At 32.8% G+C, this 26,866-nt stretch overlaps 1 protein-coding gene across 2 annotated transcripts; it reads right to left on the minus strand.

Annotated features, from left to right (window-relative positions):
- Window positions 1-1,696: 1,696 nt before the first annotated feature.
- LOC105332703 (uncharacterized) lies at window positions 1,697-26,866 on the minus strand. 2 transcript variants are annotated; one of them, XM_066073115.1, is made up of 11 exons: window positions 26,787-26,866; window positions 18,760-18,952; window positions 18,147-18,352; window positions 17,142-17,210; window positions 16,405-16,491; window positions 15,347-15,539; window positions 14,948-15,150; window positions 11,800-11,868; window positions 9,572-9,644; window positions 2,092-2,156; window positions 1,697-1,898 (listed from the first exon to the last, which is right to left on the minus strand). In XM_066073115.1, the coding sequence occupies exons 1-11, from the start codon at window positions 26,839-26,841 to the stop codon at window positions 1,813-1,815; spliced, it is 1,299 nt and encodes a 432-aa protein (XP_065929187.1). In that variant the 5' UTR covers window positions 26,842-26,866; the 3' UTR covers window positions 1,697-1,812. The 2 variants fall into 2 exon arrangements, with proteins under 2 accessions (XP_065929187.1, XP_065929186.1); XM_066073114.1 differs by having other exon boundaries at window positions 2,092-2,171.

The raw sequence follows: 26,866 nt of genomic DNA on the forward strand, positions 1-26,866 counted from the left end.
CAAGAAATTCACACAGCATATTCTAACCAACTTTTTATTCAAAGTGTTCATTAAAAAACACCATTAGAAACGTACACCACTGGTTCCAAAGTCTGTCACACTCTGGCTTTCCTCATCTTCTTGTCGGTTGTGTATAATACATGCTCGTTTGTTGATTGCTGCCCCACTTCTGCTATTCAGGGGTTCTTTGTAATTGTTGTATGAAAACAACGTAGGGTATGGATTTTTCTGTTGTAGGCCTACCATCCTCAAAATGACGGGAACACACCTATTTGGATAGTAAAGTTATAGATTAAAAAAAGGTAACGCTAACTCTTAAAAGATAAGATGAAAGTCCTTGTAATTTTGAGATATTACAAATAAATCGTACCCGGTGATGTCTTGGCGGATCATGATCTTTTCGTCGTAACAAATTAATCCATGTTCGCCTGCCTTTGGGGTCCTTCTTTTGTGTTGGGAATGCGAAAAATTCAACATCGTGCATGTAACCATACCTTCCTTTTTTTAAAGTGTTTGTATGACACCCATCGGCTGCACAAAAAACCGCGCTTTTCCTCTTTCGCCAGTTTCAGCCATCACCGAAAGTATCAATGATTAACAAAATCGCGAAGTCACGTGACCCCGATGTATACATTTAGAATAAAAACGGTGTTCCGGCAACAACCCGAAAATGTGCTATTGAACCTAAAAAAGGACCCCACCCTATCTTTTTGACAAAAATAAATCCAAACTATCTGAAAATGCTTTCGCTAAAGTTACAGTCAAGGCATTTAATTATAGAGTTTTATTTTCTATGTAATCCTATGTTCTGGGATCATGATCCTACCTGAGTATGATTCCACACATAAGCATGTTACAGTTTTTCTGGCAAAGTGTTTTAGGGTATTTAAGAGGATTTTTAGAGATTTATCTCAATTAAATCAATGCAAAAATTGTGTAAAACATTATACCCCCCTCTCTAGTAGAGCGCGGTTTAAAGGGACATGGTCACAATTTTGGTTAATTTTTTTTCGTTTTAAATATCTAAAATGATTGAATAAGGCATGTCTAGTATTCATCAAGAGTTTGAACGTCAGTCGTCGAGTTATAAGTGAGATACAGAGCTCACAACTATTGGTTACGTAAACAGAGCTCAGGTTTTGTTTTTGTTTACATTTTCATTTTTTTCGTTTTTACCTGAAATGAATGTGACAAACGCTAGGATCTATGTCCAAAACTTATTAGCAGATATAAAAAAAGAGCTACAAAAAGAACCTTTTTCACTGTAAATTGAACCAATTTTAACAAAAACATTGCACATAACAAAGAATTGTGAGTTATGAATCTCCAAACTACATTTAGGTACATTTGTAACTCTACAATTTTGGTCAGTTATCACGAATGTTTTACTGAAACATTATAAACAATAATATAAAAAAATTGACTTAAATTGTGACCATGTGCATGTCACTTTAAAAATCATTGAAGATGATACGGTTTTAATGAGGAAGAATTTGAAGTAATTGGTCGCTATGAAAAGACTGACAGGTTATAAAATTACAACTTATATTCGATTGAAACATGTTTTCGTTTGTTTTTTTTAAAGAGCAGAACTAAAGATGTACATTTTGTAGATGTAGTGTTGATTTAAATACTTTTGTAGAGCAACATTATTTGTACATATAAGAACTCAAAATATTCAATGTAAAAACATCCGTAAATGTTAAAAAAAATCAATTTTATTCAGAAAGAAACACCACATTCATTTGCTGATAGTTTTCTGGATAGTTTATGTTTGGTCTCCTTGTTGCGTTTCCATCTTTTCCAAACAATTTAAGCCGATCCATTTTTTCCAGGGAGGTTTTCATCAGCAATATGGTTAGCAATGTAGTTAACATCCCAAGTGGGTTCTTCAAAAACTAAAATGAATCGCGTACATTAAATAAGGAATCTTTTTGTTAAGTTTGATTAGTTGAGTGATTATAAAAGAATGGATATGCATATAAAATAATTCCAAAGCTATTTTAGAGAAGCTCATTTAACTCTTTGTTAAACACCTTATTACCATTTTAAAAATATTGAATAATTCATATTTTTACAATCAAAACATACCTTTAAAATTCCACTTCTTCTTGAGTTCTTTGGTAATTCTTTTTTCTCTTTCAAATTCTTTAATTCTATCGAAATATAAACTAAAGAAAGCATCATGTAGACATTTTTTCTAATTCATGCACATGAATCAAACAGAGGCCCATTGGCCACATCGCTCACCTGAACAACAGTTCCTTGTAACATTCTGTTTCGTAGCTTAGGCTATTTCTATTTTAAACTTTGAATCCACTCAGAGGCCCCAGTATTGTCCCGTGGTTTTTGGTGAGCTTAAACAATTTACAATATACACCATCTTATAATGCTTGCTTAGTAATCTAACAAACTGTAGCTTTGTAGTTCTTGTACAGAAAATTTTTAAACAATTTTCATTATACACATGCATATGTATAAACTTTGAACCCTAATTCAGGGGCCGGTATAAGTTCGGTGGTCACGCCATTATTGATTACATTATGTAACGATGTTTGCATAGTAATCTCACAAATTGAAGTGTTTTAGTTCTCGATAAGAAGATTTTTAAACATTTTTTCTTTTTATGTTAAACTTTGAACCCCACCTCAGGCCCGAAAGTTTTCACTATACAAACAAGATTTTGTGTTAGTATTGGCATTTCTGTTGCAGTGGTTCTTGAGATGAAAATCCTTAAACATTTTTCTAATGTATTTCTATGTTAAAATTTGAGCCCCGCCTTTGGCTTCAGTTTTGGTCCAAAGGTCACAAATTTTACAATTTTGAATATTCACTGTATAAACAAACTTTATTTATTTATAAATATTGCATTTCTGGTGCAGTGGTTCTTGAGAAGAAAATTTTTAAACGTTTTTGATATCTATTTCTATGTTAAGATTTGAACCGTGTTTTTCGTCATTTGACACGGGAAAAGGTAGACGCGTTGTACCGGGCTCCCGAGTCTTCTGACAATTTTCGCATATCTATTGAGTTTGGATCATTCATTTTCATTTGATATTTGTCAGGAATCCTTCCTGGTTTTGTATATATGTTTTTTTCTCTTGCTTTTTTGATTTTGGATTTTTGATAGACTTTTTGCTTGATTGTTTACAATCGTGATCTCGTGTGGATATCTACTCACCTGTATTACCTGTGTTATATACCTGTATGATTATGAGTACCGTCATGGCTGAGCAGCTCTCAGAGCCGACGATAAAACCGTTATATCTAAAGGATTCAGATATTCAATGCAAAGACAAAGGTCGGATCACAGACTTTGATCTTATGGAAAGTGTTACGGCCGTAGTGGGCAATTCCTTACATTGCCTACATCAGGATAGAAACCTGTGGCGTTTTTACCTGAAAGACAAAGAAAGCAGGGACAAACTTCTCTCTGACGGTTGCGAGATAAACAACATCTCCCTGTCCTTTTTTGAAACTAACCCGTATTCTTCGGGAAACCATAACCCAAATGAAAAAACACTAAAAATCCGAATCTGTGGATTACCGCTTTCGGTGTCCGACATTTCTGTGCTCGAACTTTTAGAGAATCTAAAATTAGATTTGAAAAGCAAAATATTGTATGAAAAAATCAGACACCCAGTCACCAAAAGAATGACGAGTGTTTTGAATGGTAACCGCTTCGTTTATGTAGCACCTCTTTCTCCGGGAACATCTCTTGATAGAGTTCATCACTGCGCTGGGCTAAGATGCCTCATTTTTCACTATGGGCAGCCTAAGCATGAAAAGAAATTTTTGTGCACCAACTGCTGGGACACAGATCACACCAGGAACAACTGAAAAAAGAATCCTAAATGCAAGGTGTGTTTGGAGCAAGACCATTCTCCTGGCGACCCGAAATGCAAATCTTACGAGCCCCAGCAACATGTGATTGCATTCAACGGAGAAGATAATGTACTGTCCAACTTCTTTCCGTGCGAGATCAATCTCTATGGGGTTTGTCACAAATCGGCAGAGCATGCTTTTCAAAATGCTAAGGCAATGCGGTGTGGCGACCTCGATGCAGCCAAAACCATCCAAACAGCTAAAGATGCTCTATCTGCCAAACGACTCGGTGACAAGGTCAGGATCAACGATCAGTGGTCCACTACCTGTGAAGCCGTCATGACCGAAGTGATTGAAAATAAATGCGTCCAAGTTCAGCAGTTCCGGGAAAAACTAAGATCGGTCAAACGAAACGTGGTGCTAGCTGAATCTACTTACAATGACACCTGGGGGACCGGGCTCAACAAAACAGGAACGGAAATTACCAAGCAGCAAGCATGGCCAGGTAAAAACCTCTTAGGGCATATCCTAAGCAAAATTGTAAAAAAGGTACGGAAGCGCAAAAAGAGTGACCAATGGAGCAGTCCACAACAGAAGCATAATTCAAAACAGAGCAGCAAGTAGCGCGACATAGCGGTTATGCTCAGTGCAATACGCGCCCGTCAGCACGATTCCGATTCCGCATCCGGACGAGACCTCTCATCCGAGACGGATGGAGATGACGAGGAAACATAGATGCTCTCAGTGACTGACTCTTTTGAAACTCATGATTACGTTGGGTATGTTAATACTTGAATTCCACTTATTATATTGTATTCTATGTACCTAGAATATAGATATTATGGAAAAATTACAAATCCTTTCAGTTAATGTAAGAGGGCTTAACTCTGATGAAAAACGTCAAAAATTATATGAATGGCTTAAATTATCTCAATGTGATGTTATCGTATTACATGAGACCCATTTTATTGATAAACATGAACTTAAATATAATGCCGGATGGCAGGGGAAAATTTTTCACTCATTTAGCGATTCGTCACACAGTAAAGGTGTTTCCATACTTTTTCGAAAGAATTTAAGTGTCGAAATATTAAATGTTAAAAAGTCAATTGATGGTAGGAAAATATTATTGAATGTTGAATTTGATAATGAAATATTTACAATTGTCAATATATACGCACCTAATGATATAAACAAAAGGGTTGATTTTTTAAAAAGAGAGCATACCTTTATTACGAAAAATTGTTTAAATGAAAACATAATCTTGTGTGGTGATTTTAACTGTCGTGTCAATGATAAACAAGATAAAAGTAAGAATTATTTGATAAACTTGTTAAAACAGCTTGATTTGGTGGATGTTTGGGATAGAGAGCATCATGAACTGAAAGGTGACACATGGTGTAATGCCCAAGATATTCCTTTTAGTAGAATTGACTATATCTTTATGAGGAACAATTTTTGTTTTCAAGTAGGTAATATTATAGTGAGGAAATTACCGGGTACTCATTCCCGCGGCACAAGAATGAGTGATCATAGATATTTAAAAATGTATTTTAATATCTCTGAAAATTCCAGAGGTCCGAATTATTGGAAATTAGATATTTCATATCTAGAAAAAAGGAATACAAAGATTATATTGCAAAATTAGTTGATGAAGTAGATCAAGTGCAAAATCCAATAGATAAATGGGAACTTTTTAAACGTAAAGTTAAGGAATTTTCCATACTCTATGCAAAAAATAAACGGAACAATATGAGACAAAAAATCATCTTAATTGAAAGAGAAATAGAAACGATTGAAAATAGCCGGTATAACAATATTGATTATGGTAAACTGAAAGCACTTTATACCACTTTGAATGAGCTTTATGACAAAAAAATTAAGGGGGCACAAATACGATCAAAAGCAAAATGGATAGAAAGTGGCGAAAAAAACCACAAAATATTTCCTTAATCTTGAAAAACAAAATCAAACATCTAATATAATCAAAGAACTAAAAACATCAAAGGGAGATATGATATATACCACAAATTCAATAATCGGAGAAATGATTAATTACTATACGAATCTGTTTAAAACCACAAATATTCCAACCGACAAGATTTTGACTTATCTAGACAATATAGAGGTACCAATGTTGAACGAAAGAGACAAATTGATGCTAGATGAATTCCCAACTTTCGAAGAATGCAAAAACGCTGTACTTGATATGAAAGGAGAAAAATCTCCTGGCTTAGATGGTATACCTGTGAATTCTACCAATGTTTTTGGAACATTATTGGACCAATTTTCTACGCCGCACTTAAAGAAGTTTTTAAACAAAAAGAGATGTCTGAATCTCAAAGGCTCTCTGTGATATCACTAATATACAAGAAAGGCGAAAAACAATTGTTAAAAAATTATAGACCAATTAGCTTAACAAATACAGATTATAAAATTATAGCTTGTGTTTTAGCTAAAAGATTACAAAAAATATTAGCAAACACAATTAATAGAAATCAAACGGCTTATGTTAAAGGCAGATACATACTATTAGGTGAAAATGCTCGACTAATATTAGATATATTTGAATATTGCGATTCGGAGAACAAAAATGGCATATTATTATTTCTTGACTTTGAAAAGGCTTTTGACTCTGTAGAATGGAACTTTCTTTTTGAAACACTGAAAAAATTTAATATTGGCGATCAATTTCTTAAATGGGTAGAGATATTATATAAAAACCCTAAATTTAAAATGAAAAATAATGGATGGTTATCTTAAACATGTAGTATGACAATAGGGTGATAATGATAAAGAAATCATTAATATACAACATGCGGATGACTTAACACTTGCTCTTAAAGACAAGAATTCTTTAGATTTAAGTTTGAAAATTATAAACGAGTTTTGCAATCATGCCGGATCAAAAATAAACATAAACAAGACCGAATGTATTCTTTTAGGGGGGCTTAAAGATATGTATGATGAAATCAATGGCATTAAAGCAACACATAAAGCTGTCAGGTATTTAGGTATTTATATAGGACATGATAAAGAAGAATATTACAATAAAAATTGGATGAAAATATATCACGACATGGTAAAGTTATTTGAATCATGGAAACGTAGAAAACTAACGGTGTTTGGTAAATCATGTATAATCAAAACATTAGCAACTTCAAAACTAGTTTATATTGCATCTATATTGTGTATACCAGATAAAGAATATATCTGTAAGGTCCAAAGACTCTTATTTAATTTCATATGGGACAAATCTGAAAGGATCAAACGAAATACCTTGATAGGTGATATAACAGATGGAGGTTTATCAATTATAGATATTGAAAGTAAGTTCAAGGCTCTAAAAGCAGCGTGGATACCACGATTGTTATCTTCTAAGGGCACTCTATTTGAAATCCTTGGGAGTTTTTTTGGAAAAAGCTAATTTAAATCTTCATTACGTCTTACAGTTTTCTGAAACTAATTTAAATGCACTGGATAGAATAGGGAAACTTCCACTTTTCTACAAACAAATTCTAAGTTCATTTAACGAATGTAAACAAAGATGTAACTTCGATAACATATCACCTAACGATATTTTAAAACAACCCATTTGGAATAATAACAATAACATCAATAAAAAAGGAGAAACATTATTTTTTAAAAACTGGGTTAACAGTAATAAACTCTACTTAAAGGACTTAATAGATGATAACGGGAATATAAAAACACTACAAGTGCTTTCCACTATTATTAAGAGAAAGTCTAACTGGCTTTGTGAATATAAAACTTTATTATCAGTTATAAAACCATTGTGTAAAAAATATAATTTTACAAATGTTAAATATTTGAACATTAAAAATGTAATGAAATTTCATTTTGCAACAGGGGTGTCATGCTTCAATAAAAAAATGTCAATTCTCTTATAAAAACTTAATACACAAGAAATTTGTTAAACCGTGTTATCAAACTAAACTTTCTCAAGAGTTTGCAATACCGTTAAAGGATTCAGATCTATGGAAAAATATATACACGAGAAAAGTCAAAGATATAAATGACAATAAAATAGCTGAATTTAATTACAAAATGCTCCATAATATTCTCTGCAACAATGCATATTTAAGTAAATGGTTAAGGGACAAGGGGGATAACTGTAATATATGCAAAACAATTGAAAACACTAAACATTTATTATTTGAATGTAAAAATGTTGAACATATTTGGAGAAAACTAGGTTCCTTTTTATTAATCGATATAAAATGGAAACATATTATTCTAGGCGTTTATTTAGAACAAAACGACAAGATTGAGTCGTTGAATTTATTAATTTCTTTCATTGCTTATAAAATATATAAATACAAAATGTACTGTAGAATTGAATCTCTGCAAGAAACTGAAATAAATGTGTGTAAAAGTGTAAAAAATGCTCTTATTCAATATTCTTCTATGTTACGTCTTATGAAATGTGACAAACAACGTATTTTCTCAAATTTTGCTGATACATTGTGATATATACGTGTACTTACATGTTTTTAATTTGTAATTCTATAAAGTATTTAGCTACTTTGAGAGAACAGTCTCATGTAGCATCGTCCACTGGGGAGTGTTTGGACTTTTTGTGTTGTAAGGACCCTGGTGGACCATAATTGTCCAATAGTATCAGAGTACTTCTATATTATACATATACTTATACAATGCAATTGTTTGTTAAAATACAATTTATCCAATTTATGTATATTCATTGTTTGAAAACAAAATATATTCGACTTAATATACAAGATATCTATGTATTAATCGTCAAATCTAGATTTATGTCTTCCTAACTTATTCCTGTATTGTTTATGAATTATTGTTATCTGTATAAAAACTGAATAATAAATATCAAAAAAAAAGAAAAAAGATTTGAACCGCACATTGGGTACCAGTTTTGGTCCAAGGGTTATGATTTTTACAATTTAAAATTGTTTCTACATAAAAAAGCTTTTGTATTAATATTGACATTTCTTGTGCAGTGGTTCTTGAGAAAAAGAGTTAAACCTTTTTCCTACGCATTTCTATGTTAAGATCTGAACCTCACCTGGGGCCCTAGTTTTAGTCTGAGGGTCACGATTTTTACAATTTAAAGTTTTCACTATAGAAATTAGCTTTTGTGTGAATTTTGGCATTTCTGGTACAGTGGTTCTTAAGAGAAAGATTTTTAAACGTTTGTCCTACGTATTTCTATGACTTTAAACCCCGCCTGGGGCCACAGTTTTTGCCCGATGGTCACGATTTTTACCATTTAACATTTTCATCAAAGAAACATGGTTTGATGTGATTATCGCATTTCTGTTGCTGTGGTTCTTGAGTTGAAGATTTTTAAACCTTTTTTCTACATACTTCGTTGTTAAACTTGATTTAATTTAATAACCAAGTTTTTGTGAAATATTTGCATTTCTGGTGCAGTTGTTCTCGAGAATAAGATTTTTAAAGACAGACACCCTATACTCATTGTTTTGCAATTATCTCCATTTTCAAATAGGCGCCCTTTATTTTCCTTCCTGTAAGACTGCTTTGTACCGAGTCTGGTTAAATTTGGTCCATTGGTTTTAGAGAAGAAGTAAAAAATGTGAAAAGTGTACAAACAAGCAGACAGACAGACGGACGGACGGCGGACAACAGGTGATCAGAAAAGCTTACTTGACCCTTCGGTTCAGGTGAATTATAAAAAAATATCACTTCAAGTATAAATATGTATTATACCATAAAATGTTAGAATCGTTACCTGTTGCTTCTTCTGTATCCATATAAAATAATATTCTTCCAATTGTCCAAATCCAAACTTTCACATTCGTCAACTACAAAAAAAAAGTTGTTTTTTTTTAAAATTATGATTTATGTGTATTATTTTGTAACAAAAAGATAATATTGTAAATAACATTACAGAAAATCAAAGTGTTTCATGATCAGAAAAATAAAAGATGATAGGAAGTCCTCTAAACATCAACTTTATTTGAAATATTAGTGTAAGAACTTTCAATTCTAACATTGAAAACAAGTAGATGTCCTTTACACCTTCAAAAAAAGTTTTGCATTAGAGCCCAAACAATAAGTATTAAAATTAGAGCTTACTCGCCACTCTTTCAGCTTCAGCAATGGTAAAAATGAAATAAAACCTTAAAGGGGCATGGTCATGATTTTGGTCAAATTTTATTTTTCTGTTTTTATTATTTACAATGCCTTAGAAATTCATTTCTAACGATCAAAGGAAATTTGGGTGCCAGTTTTAAGCAAGATATAGGGCTCACAATTCTTCGTCATGTAAACAAGGCTCATGCCCTGTTTATGTTTACAAAGGTTCAATATACCACTGAACAACTTTTTTCAAGCTGATTTGTCTATCTTCCTATTCATTTCAAGCATAAATAAACAGTTCCTAACGATTAACACATTCACTTTAGGTCTAAAACTGGAATTTTCACTTCAAAATTCAAAATGTAAACAAATGCTTTGTTTACATAGCAAAGAACTGAAAGATCTGTAACTCAACAAAAGACACTCAAATTTTGGTTGCCTATTTAAAATGCCTTACTGTAGCATTGTAAACATCGAAATCGAAAAAAAAAATTTGACCAAAATGGTGACCATGACCTTTTAAGATTATTATTTAGCTATAGCTTGTGATCTGTTTAACTTGGCGTAATACAAATGGCGAAAAATGAAGAATATTAACCATATTTTACTGGAAGTGTTGCACGTGATACACGTAGTTTCGCCATTATATGTAGGAAGTAGATATAGCTTAATACCCAAGTTATTTCTTCAGTATACAGTTACTAAAGAAACAATTAGCAGTACCATAAAATACCCTATATTCTCCCGGATATCATGTGTTTTTGATAGGAAGAGTTTTTTAAAAAGATATCAATATTTATCTTCCTCTGAAAAATGACTTGACCTTCATTTAACAAACTTAAATTTCCTTTACCCAGTGATGCTTTGTGCCAAGTTTTTGTACCAAGAGAAGAAGTCAAAGATTTAAGAGGTTTAAGGACAGATAGACAGACAGAAAAAAGACACGCCAAACAAAAAGTAATCAAAAAAGCTAACTAGAGCTTTCATCTTAGGTGAGCCAAAACAAATATGTCTGCAATATTCGACACTTATATGTCGCCCGATCTAACCTAAAACAATTGCCCACAGAGATAGGCATTGTATGTTGCAGCTTTAAACTGGGCTGAAATTATTGTGTTGCGAATTACTGTAATAAAACATCAAAACAAGGACCCTAAACTAATTCTGTTATAATGAACTCAATAATACAATACAGTACCGATCAGACCCAACCTAACACCAGAGTAAACCCCAACTAAACCCTGGGTTTACTTTCTGGGTTTACTTTGGGTTTACTTTTTGAAGATTTGGGTCCACTCTGGGTTTACTTTGGGTTTACTCGGTGTTTACTTTGTGTTTACTCGAGAATTGCTTTTGGAGTCAACTATACGCACTGAAGTGTGAAGCAGATCTGTATTTTATCTTATCATCCTACTGCCTGTGATTCCTGCCCCTTGTTTATTCCGAATACACATGTAGCGTTTGTTTTCAGGGTATATTCTAATTGGGGTTTACTCTCTGTGTCAACTCTGGGTTTACTTGGGGTTTACTTTGGGTTTACAGTAAACCCAAAGTAAACCCAGAAAGTAAACCCAGGGTTTTGTTGGGGTTTACATTCTGTTAGGTTGGGTCTGATTGGTACTGTACGTAAGGCTGAAAAGATGACTTGCTCTATGGTGAGAGCCTTCCCTTTTAATAGAAGACAGGCTACATACAAGTAAGTGAATTCCTTGGGTGAAGTTCATTATAAAATCAGTCGTCCAAGGAAAGATTTACTATACAACACCAGATATGTTTTTTCGTTTTTCAGTCGATTACCTTTATTTGACCGAGGAACTATGTGGTATTCATAGTTTTATTTTATTTCAAAGTCTTAATATTACACTTTATCGCACTTACATTTTTCTGTTCCATCTTCCAATGAAAATAATAAGTCAAACCAGTCTTCGTCCGGTAACTCATATTGATCTGTAATGAGATTTATATGAATCCATATCACAGTAGTTACATACACGGATAATGAACACATACATGTACATGTTCTTAAAATTGTGAACTCAAGTGAGCTTTTCTGATCATTTTTTGTCCAGCGTCCGTCTGTCCGTCCGTCCGTCTGTTTGTAAACTTTTTACTTTTTCGACTTCTTCTCCAGAACCAATAGGCCAATTTCAATTAAACTTGGCACAAATCATCCTTTGGGAAAGGGGATTTAAGTTTGTAAAAATGAAGGGCCACACTCTCTTTCAAGGGGAGATTATAAGGAACCATTAAATTTTGTTGATATGTTTCAAAAATCTTCTAATAAAATTTGGCCCGAAAAGCTGAAACTTTTGTGATAGCATTCTCAGATAGTGTAGATTAAAGTTTGTTCAAATCATGGTCCCCGGGGGAAAGGTGGGGCCACAATGGGGGTCAAATTTTACATAGAATATATAGAGTAAATCTTTAAAAATCTCCTTCTCAGAAACCAATCAGTCAAGAAAGCTGACACTTGTGTGGAAGCATTTTTATGTAGTGTACTTTAAAGTTGTGAAAATCATGACCCCCTGGGGTAGGGTGGGGCCACAATAGGGGGTTATACTTTTACATAGGAATAGATAGTGTAAATCTTTTAAAAACTTCATCTCAACAACTTATCAGCCAGGAAAGCTGAAACTTGTGTGAAAGCATCCTCAGATATTGTAAATTAAAGTTTGTTCAAATCATGTTTCCCGTGGGTAAGGTGGGGCCACATTGGGGGTCAAAGTTTTAAATAGAATATACAAAGTAAATCTTTAAAAATCTTCTTCTCAGAAACCAATCAGCCAGGAAAGCTGAAACTTGTTTTGAAGCATCCGCAGATATTGTAAATTAAATTAAAGTTTGTTCAAATCATGGTCCCTGGGGGTAAGGTAGGGCCACAATGGGGGGGGGGGGGGCGAATTCTTACATAGAATATATAGAGTAAATCTTTAAAAACCTTCTTCCCTGAAACCTGAAATTTGTGTGGAAACATTCTTATGTAGTGTAGATACAAACGTGTGGTACCGAAAATTCAAGTTTGTTTAAATCATTATCTCTGGAGGTAGGAGGGGGTCACAACGTGGGGTGATGGGTTAAAAATTTACATCAGAAAAATTTTAAAATATCTTTTTCTAAAAATTCCTAGAAAAGCTGTAACTTTACTGAAAGTAACCTCAGATAATGTAGATTTAAATTCTTCCAATCAAAATGTGCACGGGGCCATATTGGGATTCCAATTTGACAAAGGAAAATATTATAATTATTCATAAAATATGAGATGTTATGATATATGGTTTTACTGAAATGCAAAATATTTTAGACATATTGCTGATTCTTTCAAATTCTTTAGACTTTTGCCCTTAAACAATTCTTGGGCCACACAAGAGGTTCAGAGTTGTATGTAGGTTCATATCCCATATATACATGTAAGCAATTGTTTAGGAATTTTTTGAGAATTGCAATGCCCAACATGTGATATGACTATAGAATCATCCTGTTAGAAAAGGGACTTGATTACATGTATATGCATAAAATTATCTAGGATAAAAAATGAACTTTTATTTATGTAGGATCTACATGTATTGAACTACATTGTCCAGATAGTTTGTAATTTGACTAAATTAAGCTGATTTTAGCATACCTATTGTTGATCAGGTAAGCAATGTGGCCCATGGGCCTCTTGTTTTGTTTGTTTTCTAATACATATGTTATCATCAATTATATTAACCAGAAATTATAAAAGTTTTAATGCGTTACCAATCATGATAGTGAATATCAAATAATTTAATTTGTAAAGCTAGAAACCCCAATTTTAAATACTGATATATTCACAAAAGACATATGGGTCATATCCTTTACATAAGAAACAATGTAATGCCAAAATTCTTGTGGAGTCATAACAAAATAATGGTAATTCTCAAGAAAATAATGAACATCAAACTTTGAATCACATGTGGGGGCCAAAAATAGTATAGGGGCAACAATGGAAACAATTGAGAATCAACAATATGTCAAAATTTCTACTTATAAGTAATATCATATATCATAACATTGGTTATTTAATTATACATGTAGTTGAACGATTTTTTCTATGTAAATAAATCTACCTGATGTGCCCAAACCCTACCCCTGATGATTACAATTTTGACACTTTTTAAAATACTCTGTCTGTGGATAATTTAATTAAAGTTATTTTGGTTTTTGAAGTGAAGATTTTTCTATGAACTGATTATTCAAAAGAAAAATGTTACCTCCTCCCCCATTGTGGCCACAACCTAACCCAGACGATGAATTCTTTATAAAGATGTTGATCTGTATATTTTAATGTAAAAATATGACCTTCCCCCATAACTGTGACCCTCCGTAACTATTGTGATCGTAATTTGAACAATCTTTAATTACCCTACCTGATGATGATTCCAGACAAGTTGCCGTTATTCTTACAAATTGGATTTAGAGCAGAAGGTTTTTAAAGATTTTTGCTCTATACATTCCAAGGAGGTGCCCCCATAAATTGTGGCCTGGCCCCATCCTTAGGTATCCTGGTTTAAGCAATCTTGAGTTTAACTTAACTGGGGATTTTTCCCTACAAGTAACACGTTTCTAGATTAACGGTTTTTGAGAAAATATTGAAAATTATCATCTATATTCAATATATGTAAAACTTCGACCCCCACTCATTATCGCTTCACTTTATCTATAAGATTTATCATTTGAACAAAATTGAATCTAAACTACCTGAGGATGTCTTCACATAAGGTACAGCTTTTGTAAACAAGTGGTTTTCGAGAAGATGATTTATAAAGATTTTTTCTTTATATTCCTTTATAAAAATTTGATTCTTCCTTTGAGATCTACCCTACCCCAAGGATAATAATTTTTAATAAACTTGAATCTACTGCACCTGAGTAATATGCTTTTACAGAAGTTTTAGCTTTTTTGCAAGATGATCTTAAAAAAGAATGTTTTTTATTACTAAAAAATAATCATTTTTAATTCAAAGAAGGAAAGGAAAAAATTGTGTTCTCAGAAAAGGAAAGACTACCTTCTGCAAAGGAAAAATAATAATCTTCAAATTTTAGAAATATTTTCATGTTATCCTCTGTTCTGGGTTGTAGTGATTTGGCTCTCATACGTTGGATACAATTGGAATTTCGGTAAAAATACACATATATATCCAGACCGTATCTATCTGCACTCGCTTGCATTATGGGATCATCCGCCAACTCATTATTTTGACTATGAAGTCTGAAAAAATATGCTTAAGATAAGCAAATAAACAAATAATCAAATAGCACTTTTTACATGTAAAACAATTGATTAATATAAAACCGTTCCAAAAAAAACTATGTTTTATCTTTCTTAAAAGTGTTAAATTAATTTTAAAGAACATTTATATTAGATTGACTTCCTAAAATTTATTGTAAAATCTTAAGAAACTTACTCTAAATACGAGTTATAGTCATCATTTTCATCCATAAGTTTTCCATATCTTTTTAATTTGTCTGCTTTGGACAGTAATTTATCATTAGACATAAATTTAATTATTTTCATTCTAATTTGGTCGTGCTTGTCTTGATCTCCATTCAGCAAATATGATAAACATCTAAGAAAGGAGTTTTCATCTCTTAAAATACCTGTAAAAGAAAATTTTTAAATACAAGTTATCCGATCTATAACCCCCTCTAAAAACAAAACATAATATAAAAACAAGTGTATATTTTTTTTTATTTAGATTAAAGGTATATTTGACCATTAAGTATTTTAATGAGTAAAACAATGATATTACAAAACATTGTTAGATTAATGCTTTTATGATTTTCAAATAAAACTTAAAAGCCATTTTAACATATCTTATTTTAATCCAAACTCAATTACTGCTATCTCTTGAACAAAAATCTTGGTAAATTAAAGAATTTTTTGGTTTTAGATTAAAGTCACGTTGTAATATAAATTCAAAAGATTGAAAACATAAATGGATCGAACTATAATACAAACAACACTCAATATTCATAGGTTTCGTTTCAGAAAAAAAAATATAGTTGAAATGTTTTACATCGAAAGCAACAAAATTACAAACGACATGATAATAGAAAATATCAAACTGTCCGGACGATTGGTCCCTTATTCAGGTTAAAAATAACTCTTAGTAAAATATTATAGATGTATACAAAACTACCAATAGAGTTAAAACCAAATAACGCAAAAAAACCAATAAATTCAAGCAGAAAGACTACAATACGTTTTTTCACGATAGATCAGAGGGAATGGTTGTATAATACAACATTTCATAAAGATAAGTATTTACTCTAGGAATTTTTCTTTTTTCTTATTATCAGATAGTAATGAAATACAAGCAGTTTAGAAACGTATCTAAGATTAAATGACAATAAAATTTGAAAAAAAAAGATTAAATGACATAAGTAAATATAAGTTTAAAATCAATATGCTTTATCAAATTGTTCTTTTTAGTTCCTCCTGATTTTATTTTAAAACACTTACCAATATATTTCAAATTATAAATTTGTTCAAATTTTCCTTGTTTGGTAAAACACTTGTTATAATCCAAGGCCAAACTGCTATATTCATCTACAATAAATAGTCCTTTTATTAATATATTAAATAGTCCTTTTATTAATATATGTGCTGGTTAGATATGTTGATAAATTGTATTTTTAATTTACAACAATATTGAAAATTCAACAATATTATAAGCAGAAGACAATTAAGATAATGTCTTTAAACGGGAATAGTTTCCCTTAGAATTGGGACATGTGGTATTCATAATCGAATAGTTGTAATCAATTTACCTCATATCTTGAAAAGATCAATAAAGTACCTAATGTTTCGCCATTTAAAGAGAGAGAAACAGAGAAAGAGATAGAGAGAAACAGAGAAAGAAAGAGAGAAGGGATGTAAGATTTCAGGGAATATCTTGAGTCTGTTTTTGGAGGTAATGAGAAAGAGATTGATGTGTGTATATCTGAATAGGTTTGCCTTGGTCAGTTGGTCAGATTCCACACTGTAATACACGATATTGATTTCAACTTAAAATACTTTAATATCAAGAACATTCATGGATTAGACTGCAGGCATTGCCCATGTCCCTTCTAAGGATGGATCAAGGTAAGGCACACTATGTCTTGTAAGTCAAGTTGTTAAACTATATAACATTGTTATTCTATAATTATATAGTTTCTTGTACAAGTGTTTGGTATGCTTCCCGTTCTTGCACTTACATTGTTCTGGTCCATCTGCTGGCGGACCTAATAAATCAAACCAAGGTTCTTCAGGCGATACCTTTAGATCTGTAAGGAGATAAACATGATTTTCAAACAAAGTTTTTATATGTCCAGATAATAATGAACTCTTATTTCTAAATTATAGGTAATTTGTTTTATGTGCCTGACATGCGTCTTATTTCAGATTATATCAAATTTGATTTGGCCCATTTTTAGTCATTACAGTATCAAATGATATATCAACAATATATTTATCTTTCTTCAAAGACATGAGTATTCAAAGTAAATGGAATGATTTTCTGTATGGTAACACAAAATATCCAGAGCTTGGATATATTTAGAAAAGGAAACAGCTGGTTCCGTTCCTCGATCGATCGGATTTATTGAATCTAAATACTACGCATCGATCATAAACAAAACAAGCTTGAGAATGTTTGTTTAACATTCTTATTTCAAATACTTATCAAGCCCAAACATTCTTTTCCCCTTACTATATAGCAAATGTCAAAATTGTTATACAATTATAGCAGCCTCCACTTTAACATATTGAGCTTTTAAGCTCTTATTTTAGGAGTCTTAATCCTAACCAGAGACTCCTTTGACTTTTATTTAATTTGATGTGTGCAAACAATAATTCTTAAATTAATTGGCCATAAACGTTTGATCCTCGAATCATGAATATCACATTTTTTGGTACAGGGTTCCATGTGAATTATAGTCATGCGTTTAGTTTAACTCTCATTGCTGTAGAAGCACAAACCAATTATTTTTAATATATACAGTTTTACTATTTGGCAATATTGGCCTAACTTAAGGGCATAAACTATCCCAGAGACAATACACACAATTTTGATAGAGGTATCGGAAGATGGACGACAACAGACGAAGACCAATGACAATAGATCAACTGAGTTACTCAGGTTACCTAAACTTTTAAGATTTTAATGCAAAGAAGCATTGACAGAAAAATACAATTTATATATACAAAAAAGTACTTCTTACCTTTTGAAATTATAGTGTAATGGCCATTTTCCAATTTCAAAAAAATTCTCTTGTAATTTTCCCTTTCTGCTTGTACAGGTTTGGCTACTGTACGTATGACTTCATTGTGATTTGTGTAGAATGATACAAAAATATGCAGGCAGTATTTATCTGCACTTGCCTGTATTATAACGTCTTCCGCCCATTTTCCAATGTTACTATGAAGTCTGAAAAAAATATGCCAAAGATTTTTGAATACAATTATTGCCTTATTTTTAAAAAAGTATATAAAAAAAAGTCAAATGAAGTATTTTTTTCTGATAAGAGTGACATCCTATTTTATCTTTTTAAGGTCTAAAAAGACATGAATTAATACGGACGCCATTTGAATAATAAGATTTGATTAACCTGAATATTAAACCAGGTACGATAGTTGTTTTATATAACTCCATAATAAAAAGCTCTATCGTCAAAATTATGACAGACTAAATTGAATATGTAGCATAAAATAGATATTACAGATCAAATTACAGTATTCGTTTAAAAAAAAGGAATTTCCTTTGATCCATAAAGTATCATATTCAAATCAGACTGGTTTCAAAAATGTTATTGTTACTCCTTATGGCATACGTACGTTAAATAGTCATCATAACAGTCATTTTTAGTCATAAATTTTCTATATCTATTAATTTTTTCTTCTTTGGTCATCCACTCGTCATCTGACATGTACTGAATTATTTCTTGCCGTATCCGCTTATGCCTCTCTTGACTTCCATAAAGGATTTCTGCCAGACAACGGTAAAAGCAGTTTCCATCACCTTTAATGTCTGTAAAAGAAACTTGATTATACTACTGTCATCCAAACTCGTTGAAATCCCTTTCTCCATCGCGTCAGCTGAAGGGAATAATCAAAACAGACAAATTATTCTAAAATCATAGAGGTTATTTTACTTTAAGTATACTGTACAGCAACGAAATACTTTTCTATACAATCCGTAAATTAGATAAATAAGCGGAATATCGCTTAACTATGTCTTTATTAATTGTTAGGAGTGCTACAATCAAAGTGAATGAGTATATTTGGTATGCAAAGGAGTCTCTGATTGGTCAAGAAACATTCAAGAATTAATTAGGTATCAATTGATGACGGTTTTAGAGTAGCATAGATGATTCTTTTTGTTTACAAACGATGGTAATTGTGTAATTATAATAGAGAAAAATGCAGTTTACATAGATTACTTTTGGCGAAAATCTTTAAGAATGTTTTTCAAGTTAGATTTTTTGGTAATAAAAGATAAATGTCCTAAAATAGAAAAAAAATTATAGATCCAAAAAAAGTCAGCCACTTAGAGGTAAAAAGAACACCAATAATATTACAACATTTTGTCAATATACCAAAATATATAAAGTTAACATATTCCTATCTCTAACAATACAAGACGTTGAAAGAATTTTTATAAATGATTTTAACTGAACAGCACTGAATAAGTAGTAGTTACCCCATATAATATTGTTGGTTATGTGCAGATATCTGATGGGTGTGGTCATAATGACACGATGAAGCGTAGCTCCTGAGTGTCGTTATGACCACGCCCATTGTGTATCTGAACATAATCAACAATATTATATAAGGTAAGTTACTTGTACCATTGTTTACTAACAGCATTATATATTGTAAACCATGAGCTGAGTGTAGTCACATGTATTTAGTGCACACTAGCCTTTATGCAGATTGGTACCAATATTGGTGTCTTTACAATGCACTGTGCACTTCATGTATTACCATTGAACGACTTTCTATCCACATTAAAAGATAAACGGTATTTTTTCTTAAACAATTATTCAAAAAATCATATAAATATTTGGGCGATTCGTTGCTATATTTTTTATTTCACATTTAATCATTTTCTGACTTCTAGTACCGGTATTTGCTTCAAAAAATCTACATAAATGCATTTTATTAGTTAAGAACTCATACATGTATCTGTGCAATGCCTCTTTCCAGAGAGTTACTTGTAATTATTTCTATAATAAAATTTCTTCTTTTTATTTGGTTGTAAAAACGTTTAATATACAATACAATATATTTCTATATTTACGACAATCAATGAAACATAAGCGAACAAAAATATTTCTGGAAATATGTGGCACGAAACAATAAATGACACACGATTTATCCGATTGGCTGACGCTATTCACCCTGTCCACAAAACAAGTTTATCATTCCAACGTGTTATTATCACGTGATTTTTTTTATAACAAGAGGCCCAGGGGCCACATCGCTCACCTGAGCAACAATTGCCTTAATTCTGATCAAATTAGCATTACAGTATCAAAATATCTTGACAACTGATTACAGCAGATCTTGCTAAAAAAAATTGAAAATCTGCCAATTTTTATCAACCTCTTATATTTTGGTAAATACCTAGCCCCTTTTGTTGTTGTACCTGTAAGAAGATTTGTCTCTATTCCTATATACCCCCCCATTCATGGCCCTATTTTTCTCTAGGGAATCATGGTTTCATCAGACTTAAATCTGCATAACCTTTGCTTTCTCACTAAGTACTGAGTTTTGAACCGAACACTTTCCCAGAATAGTTTTAAAGATTTTCTCTTTATTTTCCTATGTAAAAATTCAAACCGCCATCACGGTCCCGCCCTACCACTAAGAACTGTGATTTTGCAAACTTGAATTTACACTACCCGAGGATGCCTCTACACAAGTTTAAACCCTTTCTGGCCAAAAATTCTTTAAAAAGAAGATTTTTAAAGATTTTCTCTATATATTCCTAAGTAAAAATTCATATCCCATTGTGGCCTCACCCTACCCCTGGACTATTATTTAAACAAACTTGAATCTATATGATCTGGGGATGCTTCCACTCAAATTTGGGCTTTCCTGGCCTAATAATTTTGAGAAGAAGACTTTTAAAGATTTTTCTCTATCTATAAAAATTCATCCCCCATTGTGACCCCACCCTACCCCCAGGGACCATGATTTGAACAAACTTGAATATACACTTCCTAAGGATGGTTACATGCCAATTTGAGATTTCTTGGCCAAATATTTTTGAGAAGAAAATTTTTAAAAGATTTTCTCAATATATTCCTATGTAAAACTTGATCTCCCAATTGTGGCCCCACCTAACCCCCGGGGATCATGATTTGAACAAACTTGAATCTACACTACCTGAGGATGCTTCCATTTCAATATGAGCTTTTCTGGCCTAATAGTTTTTGAGAAGATTTTTAAAGATTTTCTCTATATATTCTTATGTAAAACATGATCCCCCTATTGTGGCCCCACCCTACCCCCGGGGACCATGATTTGAACAAACTTGAATCTACACTATCTGAGGATGCTTCCACTCAAATTTGAGCTTTCCTGGCCTAATAGTTTTTGAGAAGACTTTGGCTCAGGTGAGCTAAAAAAGGTTAAGTTTACAATACAACAAGTTGTTAAAGTTGGTTTCTGGAAGAAGAGACTTTGAAAATTTTCTTAATAAATATTAAAAATTATTATAAATATCTTTAGTTTTTAAGATCTGTGTACAAACAGAATTGTGAGCAAATCTCTGTATCTTGCTTATAATTCGAAGCTTAACACTCAAATATGGTTAGTAAATAGAAATTGTAAACAATTAAAACACAAGAAACATGCACTATAACAAATAAAGAACACAATTTATTTTTTCGAAATGAATCATATATATACATGTACATGTATATACCTACATATTTCCGACAACAATATCAAACTCTATTTAAACTGAATAAACTCGAGAAAATGCCGAGCATCTCAACAAAACCTATTGCATTAATATACCATTACGCAAAATATAATGCCGAATTACCGATAGAATGAATTGTATTTCAGTACTTTTTTGATACATCAGATTTTGCTTAATTTGCGCAGGTAAACAGTTAACTGTTTGATTTACCGAAGTCTCTGTTTGATTTGATACGTAAAAATCACGAAATACAGACGATAGTTCCCAGGTTACAAAGCATAAATAATGAAAACGAAACGAAAATCAGAACAAGCTAACACCAACGTCATGTGTGAAAACTGTCAACCTATTGAAATATTTAGCCTCAATTTACTTCACAAAATCGGCACCAATATATTTTGCATGTTTCAAAACTTTCCCTTCATTCGCGAACTGTTGCACAACAAGCAAATTCATCATAGTCAGATCGACCCTTTTTCGTATAATGTCATGGCTGCTTTAAACAAAGAACCTCGTTTTAGATGTATGGAATACGAGTCTTGGTAAAAAGGGTACGCAAACCCGGGCCGTGGCAAAATAAAAGCCGGGGCAGATCGGCAATCGTCAATTCCAAATACGCTTTATTTTGCAGCAATATTTACAGCAAATACAAATATACTGGTCCATCAAATATCCTGAAATTTTAATGAGATTGGCAGATTAATAACTGCCAATCTTTTGTTTTGCCCAGGCCAAGTCTTGTCTACCCATTTTACCGGATGCCGAATCCGAAGCTATTAAACTGATTGAAACACGCCTTGCCTTTATTATTATTTTCGTAATAACTCAGATTTGAAACAGAATTAGACCTTAATTTTTGCAATTTATATTTTCCTTCCCATAAGGATAATTTATGCTAAACAACGTTGAATTGGAATCAGTAGTTCTTGAGAAGAAGATTTTTTAAAATGCACCCCCCTTTTTCTACAGTTTCAAGGTTTTCTCCGCTTTGAATACAGATCGGACTTTTATTTCTGCAATTTATATTCGCTCTCCCATAAGGATGCTTTGTGCCAAATTTGGTTGAAATTGGATAAGCGGTTTTAGAGAAGAAGTTCAAAATGTAAAAAGTTTACAGACGGACAGACAGACGGACAGACGGACGGACGGACGGACGGACAACGGACAAAAAGTGATCAGAATAGCTCACTTGAGCTTTCAGCTCAGGTGAGCTAATAAAAAACTTTATATATGATATCCGTTTTTCTACTTACTGTGGTTTCATCAATATTCGTTGAATACCAATTTTCGTGGATTTCGTTGTTAAGTTGCTCCACGAAATTAAATGTTCATTGAAGTGCAATTTCTATTAATATTTTGTATTGATAGGGTCATTGGCCACGTATCCTTGAAACTGTGATTTTTACTATATCCACGAAAATTGATACCCTTGAATATTAATGAAACCACAGTACACGTGTTTCTTAATTTATTCGGACACATGAGTGAGAATATGGAAACTGAAAGTCTTTGGGACAAAACCATTGACGAATTTACCTTGTCCCAAGCCAATAGCGAGATTGAGTGCGTGTATTTATTTGGAATTCATTCTTAGTCATTTGTCTGTGTTTGATATTGGCCATTTTGATCTGGGGGAATCGCTCACAGTAGACATCATGATGGACTCGCTAGAGGACAACTTCCAATGCGAACAAGAGGAAACAGCCAGGTTTGCTTTCGTAAAGGACCCTGACGTATCAAATCTTATTACCTCTACAGAGAGCAAGAATACGAGAAAAAACACCAAATGGGCCTTTTCCCTGTTTATGGAGTGGAGAAAAGCGAGAATGGCGACCAGAGCTAGGAACAGTCATTCCTAAACTCGCACTTTTTAGTGCCAAAAACATCAACTCATTACTGGGTAAATTTGTAATTAAAGCATGGATGGAAGGATGGAACACCCTACCCCCTCGTTCTTTATACATGATTACTGTTGGCCTACTCCGTTTCATGCGTGAAAATGGAAACTTTCGCAATTTTTTGGACAAGAAAAACTACGGCTTCTACGAATTTTGTAAACAATTGAGTGCCTAAATGGCACAACTGACGACCGATGGTGTTGGATCACATGTAAAACTAGCTGCAGAACTGTAGCTCTCCGGGAAAACCGGAGGGCTACAGGGCCACCCATTGAAAAAATTGTATATTTATTGCGCAGAAAAACGTGCGCTAGTTTTCGACTGATTTATCTTATGTATACGCAAATTCTGTGAAAACAATTAGTACCATTAAATTCTTGATGCAATTTACTACTGATACTTTTTTTCCCGGAGAGCTACAGTTCTGCAGCTAATGTAAAATAGGCAGAGCCAATTAGCATTGAAACGGAAAACAAGTTGTGGGAGTTGGGTCTACTAGGCATCCAGACAGCAAAGGCTATAGTTAACACCGTGTTCTTCTATAATTGTATGTTATTTGGACAGCGTGTGGTGGAAGAAAACAGGCAACTCTCGGTGGATTAGTTCGAGCTGGGACTGACCAGGAGGAAAAGTTTATGAACTTTTGCGGGAGGGCCAACAAGACATATAATTGGTAATAGTTTTCTCTCTCTCTCTCTCTCTCTCTCTCTCTCTCTCTCTCTCTCTTATTAACGCAATTAGGCAAATTTGTACTTGTGGTATTAATTGAGCAAAACAGGCCCTGTTTTGTAAAATGCGTTTTAATTAACCCGATTGGCTATATATTTACCCAAAATATCTTTGTTAATTTGGTTTTATTTTGAAATGTTTAATATACCCAGTCAAAGGAATCTTAGAAAGGTAGGCCCACTTATGTGCGAAAAGCATGCTCTCTAATTTCTGTAGGAAGCAAGCACGTGTTCTTCATTTAGGTATTCAAGCGTGGTATGGAAGTCTTATTACAGTTAGTTTGATTATATTACTTTTTATTTGCTTTCATGAAATGTATACTTCTTTTGCATATACACTGCCATTAACCAATCATTGTGTATTCAAATGTATAGCTCCACATGGTCTGTCAAACTTTCATTCCACCAACAGCGTGTAGTTTGCCTGGCCGTGAGTGCTCATACTTTGTACCTCGATTACAATACTGCGCATCGATTGGCTGTTAGATTCCAATGCAATGAATACTATTCTGAATATCAAATAGCACTGACCAATGACATTGAATGATGGTCTGCTACTTTTTGTAGTAAATATTAACACGTGGTCAGTCAGAAATGTTTTATATTGAATCAATCGGGGAATTTATTAATAATATTATAAGGAAATAAATGGATATTTTTTTTCTGATTTAGGTAGTACTACATACTTTGTTCACAATATGGCAATTATAGAAATAAGATAACAGGAAGCAAACAAGGCTTTATGTGACCACTTGTTGATATTTACAGTCCGATATCATATTGTATTATTTAGCCACCTGATTTGCAGCTGTGGTTTTTAACAAAGGTAAATGCTTAAATCAGCGATATTAAAACCCAAAGAATTCAAACACCACGTTGCAAAAGAATCTCTACATGAGATTTATAATGTTTACATCCTTTGCGTCAAAGAAAAATGTTCACAGCGTTTTTATTCTCGACCACTAGAAAACGGAGAGAATGGGAGTGTACGATTCAGTTCCCAACCAATCGTAGTAAACAAACTATATAGCTTTCTAAAAAGCATATGCTTAGAAGCTAACATTCCCGGTTTCTTCACAAACCATTCAGGTACGCGTACATGCGCTACATCCATGTAGCAAGCGGGAATTCCGGAGCAAGAAATAATGAGAAGGGCTGGACATAGATCAGTAGAGAGAATACGAAAGTACAAAAGACCCTCCTCGGAAATGCTAAACGAAGTGTTTTTTTAAAAAGCATATGCTTAGAAGCTAACATTCCCGGTTTCTTCACAAACCATTCAGGTAAGCGTACATGCGCTACATCCCTGTAGCAAGCGGAATTCCGGAGCAAGAAATAATGAGAAGGGCTGGACATAGATCAGTAGAGAGTATACGAAAGTACAAAAGACCCTCCTCGGAAATGCTAAACGAAGTGTCAGGTGCTTTAGAAGCTGGAATCCCATCGGCGTTGGGGGATGAGCTTGAGGAAACGCCAAACAAAAAGATTAAAAGTGAGGCAAAGGAGCATGAGCAGAAGCTGAAGTTGAATTTTTCCTGCACTTTTATTTTGCAATAAAGACTGTATTCAAATATCAATGTCCATTTATTATAATGTAGTTTTGTTTATATTCATTTCAGTACAGTTAGTACGGATGGAAGATTGGTTAAAAATATTTAGTTTGGTAGTTGTTGTTTTTTCCTAACATTGTGGGCGAAGTTTAAAAAATATTGGGTATGTACAGATAACCCACACTTTTAACAATAGAAAACACGCCAAGCTATGGTACAATGACTGAGTTAATTTACTTTTTTTAATTGCTGTAAGAAAAAGTTAAGTTATCTAAATATATGGGTAGAAAATATTGTTTCTTCTTTATTACAATGCTTAAATATTATTTGTACCGAATAACTTAAAAAATGTTCAGTTTTTCATATAAAAGCAAATGTCGTCTTTTTCTGATCAACCAAATATTTTTTTTTTAATTAAAAGGGTTTGAATTTTGAACTTAATCTATAAGTGACGGTAGAAATATTTTGTGATAATTTGATTAAGAAAGGCAATGAAAATATCCCAATTTGTTTATGACTGACATTGACACAATTATTTAGTCCACAGAGATCAAGTAAGTAAGATATCATAGCAGATATTCTGTTAAGAAATAAATATAAATGAAAAACCAAATATGAATTTGTTTTGAAAGCTTTAATTTTTCCTACTTTGCTGCTTGCTGTCACATGATTTGGACGCTAAACCCTCAGATAAATCAACAATGGAAGAGTGTAAATGCAACGTTCACCATGAAAGGTATCTCAGTTTGCTTACCGTCTCCAAATTCTTTTTCTTTAATAAATTTAGCTAATGTTTTGTGCCTTCCCATGGTTCAGCTTTCCTCTGATCAACCT

Source organism: Magallana gigas, chromosome 10, assembly GCF_963853765.1.
Source record: "Magallana gigas chromosome 10, xbMagGiga1.1, whole genome shotgun sequence".
Taxonomy (NCBI): domain Eukaryota; kingdom Metazoa; phylum Mollusca; class Bivalvia; order Ostreida; family Ostreidae; genus Magallana; species Magallana gigas.